Source organism: Nicotiana attenuata, unplaced genomic scaffold (assembly GCF_001879085.1).
Source record: "Nicotiana attenuata strain UT unplaced genomic scaffold, NIATTr2, whole genome shotgun sequence".
Lineage (NCBI taxonomy): Eukaryota > Viridiplantae > Streptophyta > Magnoliopsida > Solanales > Solanaceae > Nicotiana > Nicotiana attenuata.
The window spans coordinates 2,530-8,116 of record NW_017677125.1 but is presented as its reverse complement, the minus strand read 5'-3'; the positions used below and the strand labels follow the sequence as shown (position 1 = coordinate 8,116).

Sequence of the window (5,587 nt, the reverse complement as noted above, 5' to 3'; positions counted from 1 at the left end):
TACGATCCGCCACATCGAGGGGTGGACCTGACCTAAGGTCACCTCGTACCGCCGGCAGAACTCCACTATAATGGGTTCTAAGGGGCCTAAGGTGAAGGGATATGTATATACACTAAGATACCCTTCAACGTGAGTCATAATCGACTCGTCACGGGAAGGGGCGACCAGGTCTTTCCCTTCCCATCTACATTCAGCCCTCACCCGGTCTAGGCAACCGGGAGTGATTAGGCTGATATACTCCGATGCCGGTTCGCCGCGGCCCGGGACCGATGATGGGTTCTCAACCTGGAAGTCGGCAGATACCGAGCAACCAGTCGGTGTAAAAGCTTTCAATGGGGGTTCTGGCGCAGGTTCATCAGATCTAGCGGGGCTCGCGGACGAGCTTGGTCTAGAAGGAACACTTTGTGAAGTTTTCGCCATTTCTTGAAGCTTTACGAAGAGATGAAAAGAAAATACAACCAACGCAAAATTTGAGAAAGATAAGAAATGTTGAACCTGGAAGGGTCGTTTATACTTTTCCCATGAGGCGGCGGCACGAATCGCGAAGTTACAGACACGAAGCGACAGATAATTAAGAGAAGCATTAAATGCCTGCAGCAGACGTGGTCAGAGCACTCGATGGCTTTTTCAGCTGGCGTATGGCCATACGTCACGGGCATCACGTCACCGATCATATCGTTTATTATCATTACTCTCTAATAAACGAGGGGACTATCTGTATTGGGTGATACCCTTTTTGCTTGAGCCCGACCGGGTTGGGTCCGGTCCGGGGCAAGTCGGGGCCATCGAACCCGACCTGGATGCAAGGTAGAACGACGGCCACGTCAACAACCGAGGTCGAGTCATTTCGAGACCGTTGCAGAGCTCGATATGAGTCACCACTGGATGGAGAAACACACAAGGTCGGAAGCCGGACTCGTAACGGATAACCAAGCGTCGCCGGATATCTCGCCCAAACGTGATTTTCTCAACCACTTCAGGCCATTAAGGCGTAATTACAGGGATCCACGATGTAATTAATTTACCTACCTTATTTTTACCCTTAATCAGAATGTATAAAAGGGGAGAAGACCCCATAAAAAGGGGATCGGAAACCATTACACTACAGTACCATCTCTCTCAATTCTTGTACGCTATCAAGCACAATTGTTCTAAGCAATATTATATTCTGCGATTATTTACTTTAGCAGCAATTGCTGAGTCTTTATCTTTTATTTTCCTCAATCCAAACCTTTTGTATCTTTTAGTTCACGGATCCTTAAAACCCCATATAAATTCAATTGTTATCCGGATTCCAGGGTAAACAAATATCATTCTTGCTCATGAGCAGGTCAAGTCCTATACAAGGAAGAATGTATCACCCAGATGCATGATAAAGATTGACTTGCAAAAAGCGTATGATTCTGTTGAATGGCCATTTCTGAGACAGATGCTTACAGAGCTTGGATTCCCAGAACAGTTTATTATTTGGGTAATGGAGTATGTCCAAACAGTAAACTACACTGTGATGATCAATGGTGAGCCAAGTGAACCTTTCAATGCAGATAGAGGACTTCGACAAGGAGATCTAATGTCTCCCTTTTTGTTTGCAATTGCCATGGAGTACCTAAGTAGAAAGCTCAATGAATTAAAGGCAGATAGATCCTTTCAGTTTCACCCAAAGTGTGCAAAGCTAGGTATTACACACCTTAGTTTTGCGGATGATCTGTTGCTCTTTGCTAAAGGGAACTTATCTTCTATTACTGCTCTACACAAGTGTTTCAGCCAGTTCTCTGAAGCTTCAGGATTACAGGCTAATCTGGGGAAAAGTTGTGTGTATTTTGGAGGAGTTAAGGGGGAGATTCAAGACAGCATATTGAGCCATTTAGGTTTTGTTCATGGAACCTTACCTTTCAAATATATGGGAGTGCCTTTATCAACAAAGAAGATCACATTACTACAATGGCAACCACTAATAGAGAAGTTCACAGCTAGAGTTACTTCTTGGACTGCCAAAAAGTTGTCTTATGTAGGTAGAACTCAGCTAGTCAAATCTGTGCTCTTTGGAATTTCAGGCCTACTGGGCTCAACTATTTCTTATACCTGCAAAGGTACTGAAAACTATAGATGCTTATTGTAGGAGTTATGTATGGTCAGGGAGCAACACAATCACTAGGAAAGCTTTGGTGGCATGGGATAGAGTGTGCACTCCTAAGTCAATGTGAGGGCTAAATCTTATCAACATGAAACTATGGAACCAAGCTGCTCAAATCAAGACATGCTGGGATATTGCTCACAAACAGGATAAGATGTGGATTCGATGGATTCATGCGTACTATGTCCAAGGCAAGCTTTTGAGGGATATGCCAATCCCAGCACAAGCAAGCTGGATCACTAGGAAAATACTGGAAGCTAAGGAACATCTGCATCTGATACCTATTGTCAAAACTACTCGGAGTATGATCAACTCAATCTATCAACAACTCCTACCTACAATGATGCCAGTGCCTTGAAAGTGTCTTATGTTTAAGAATGATGCCAGACCTAAAGCAGTGTTTACAATGTGGCTACAACTACAAGGGAGGCTAGCTACAACAGATCGATTGGTGAAATGGGGATTAGCAGTGGACACTACATGCATACTATGCCAGAATCAACTAGAAACAAAGGACCACCTTTTTGCTGAATGTGAATTTACTAAAGCTATATGGAGGAAAATGCAGCAATGGCTACAATGGCTACCAGCAATGACTTGGAACCAGCACACAAAATGGGCTATTCAAAAAGCCAAAGGGGAATCACAGCAAGCCCAAATATTCAGAATGGTGTATGCTGAGTGTATATATGCTATATGGATGGAAAGGAATCATAGAATTTTTGAAAAGAAGTATCGGAACTGGGAAGCAATTGCGCGTGAAGTCACTTACATCTGTCATGTAAGAGCAGCCCCAAGAGTCAAGATTTTGCTACAGAGTTTTGTGTTTTAGTTTCCAATTTAACTTTCAGTTGAGAAATTACTTGTATAGAGTAGAGAGTTACTGATTTGGTAGATTTTAGATAGCTAATTATGTTTGGTTAGCTATGATTTTGTACAGTTTTCAAAGGTGATTAATACAAAAAATTTAGCTACCAAAAAAAAAAAAAGCTCCATTCTTAAACCAAAAAAAAAAAAAAAAAAAATGAAAAAACACGGCATGATTTTTTTGAAGAATTACATAATAGAATGTTAAAGTGATGTATGATAGTGTTTAGGTGGCTTTCCTAGTTTAAAACATGTGAAAATAAAGAAACAGAAAGGCCAAAAAAGCTATGGAAAAGTGTATATAACAAAAAAAAATGTAAGATCTGGTTTCGATCTCACAAACATTTACACAATTTGAAATCCGCTTGATCCATTCGACCAAGGAACTCTCTTTGTGAGGTGGGTTCAACGGCCTTTACTTTGTAGGAGTTATTCTCTTAGAAAGATAATTTGCACATAGAAATAGTTAAAAAAATTTATGAAGCGGGTTCAATTGAACCCCCTCGAACAAACGTGGGTCCGTCCCTGTATTTAATATTAATTATTAAGTTACTATCAGAATACTTTCTATTTGGACATGATTTTACTATTGCTACTTCTTATCCATTTAACTAATGTCTTTGTTGTATTTCCTTGATGATAATTTCATTACTTTAATACTTTATTTGGATGATTGCGGAGAAAATCCGGAACTTTTAGTTTAATGTGAATACTTCATTTGGATGTTCATTATCATAGAAAAAACAAACATCTCAACTTATACGAAATCCAAAATATCAAAACCGATTAAACTAAATCCAATTAAAAAATTCGATCCAATCCGAGTTTATTCGGATTGGATTTGGATCGTCATTTCTTCAATCCAAAAATCGAAAATCCAAACCGGAATTTTTATATTCAATCTGAATTGTTCGAACCCCAACCCCTAATCTTAGCTTGTGTATTGCAATTATAATCCATATACGCTTGATGGTCATTATCAAATTTGAAATGTCATGTGTTTCTTTGATTTACTTTTTTTTCGGAATGTGCATTTTTAGTAGGTAATTTACCGGATGCATCCGTTATTTATTCTTCTCTTCTACTCGAAATATAGGGGCGAATTTATTCTCCAAATTATGGGGCACATAACCCATGATCTCTTTGGTAAGCTAAATTTTTTTTAACTTTTTTTAGAATTAGTCTAATATTATATGTTGGTCCATGTACTCCTAAGAGGTTGAGGATGCACGTAGGTAAATACTTAATTCTCAATTTACCCAATGTTTTCTTTCCAAAGTTTGATAATATAATATGGTTAACTTAATCATATTCGTTATAAAATTTGATAAATATTTAGGGGCTCTGTGATTATTTTGGGGAAAAAAAATATATCTTACGTGCCAATTCTTGCTGATTTGGCATCACAATTCACAAGTGGCAAGAAAAGTATTATGCTGGAAATTTTGGAGATGTTCTTTCTTACATGTGAACTCATTATAGGAGTTGCTTAAAATAGACGAAAAGCTTTTAGCTTAAAATGCAATGACAGTATGACACAGAGTTGAACATATATAAGACCATTGAAGTGGCCTTAATCTTTCATAACCTTATGATTATAATTAGACAAGCTCAAAATAATAGTGTATTGGGGAAATTTGTATTTATATATATATGGTGACGTGTCATGACACGTAGACTGGTCAAACAATCAAAGAATTAAGGTTGGTTAACAGATACGAGCAACAACAGATACGAACAAGTTAAAAGGAGAAGGCACGAGCAGTCCATACAAGTAATTCAACGCTCGCACCTATTCAAGACATTTAAAGGTCAAAGATCGTGAAGAGTCAAAGGAATGAATCTGACAGCAAAAAAGAGCTCAGATACAACATTTAATGAGTATTAAATACTGGAAACGTTAGACAATATGTATTTAACATATATGATTGCATAACGTAACATTTAAAGTCATTAATTGCCCATAATTGTCTTATTATGACAAAGGTAAAGTCTGTATTCCCAAAATGGCTATAAAAGGGAAAGTCACAAACAACTGTAAGCACGAAAAAAATACTATTGGAATATACTTTGATTTACTTGCTTTCTGATCATATTATTTACAAATTTCTTTCTTTATATACTCTTTTCTGATTATCAGTAACCCGTGTTATTCTAAATTCAAGCTTTGACCTAAAATCTAATTTTTGGTTAAACAAATTGGTTCCGTTACCGGGAATCTGATAATCAATTATATCTCAGCTTGATTTTCTTAGTGGAATCAACTATGTCGAACAACAATGACAATATCCAAAGAAACCCAATCAATCAGCAAAATCAGGGAGATCCGCAAAATGATCAAACTCTACGAGACTCACCACGACAATCTCGTGAAGGCACTCCTGAAGGATCTCACACAGAAGAACGAGATCAATTTGAAAATGCTGAAGCTATGGATGATGACTTACAAAAACTTATCGCTACTCAGGTCAACAAAGCTTTACAAGCTTTTGTTAGTCAATTACCTGCTGCTCCACCCACACCTACTCCAAATAACAATACTTTGGAGAACCCTCGTTCTGGACTGGGTAATTCAGGCAGCGGTGG

The 5,587-nt window shown here is 38.3% G+C and overlaps 1 protein-coding gene across 1 annotated transcript; it reads left to right on the top strand.

Annotated features, from left to right (window-relative positions):
* Positions 1-1,369: 1,369 nt before the first annotated feature.
* On the top strand, positions 1,370-2,966 carry LOC109221313. The gene is made up of 4 exons (XM_019385787.1): positions 1,370-2,008; positions 2,055-2,180; positions 2,283-2,420; positions 2,511-2,966. The coding sequence occupies exons 1-4, from the start codon at positions 1,370-1,372 to the stop codon at positions 2,964-2,966; spliced, it is 1,359 nt and encodes a 452-aa protein (XP_019241332.1).
* The last annotated feature ends 2,621 nt before the right edge of the window (positions 2,967-5,587 follow it).

Coding starts and splice junctions, on each gene's coding strand:
- LOC109221313 (XM_019385787.1), top strand. CDS start 1,370: ATGATAAAGATTGACTTGCAAAAAGCGTATGATTCTGTTGAATGGCCA. Junction 2,181..2,282: donor CTTTGGTGGCATGGGATAGA/GTGTGCACTCCT, acceptor GCTCACAAACAG/GATAAGATGTGGATTCGATG. Junction 2,421..2,510: donor ATCTGCATCTGATACCTATT/GTCAAAACTACT, acceptor CTTATGTTTAAG/AATGATGCCAGACCTAAAGC.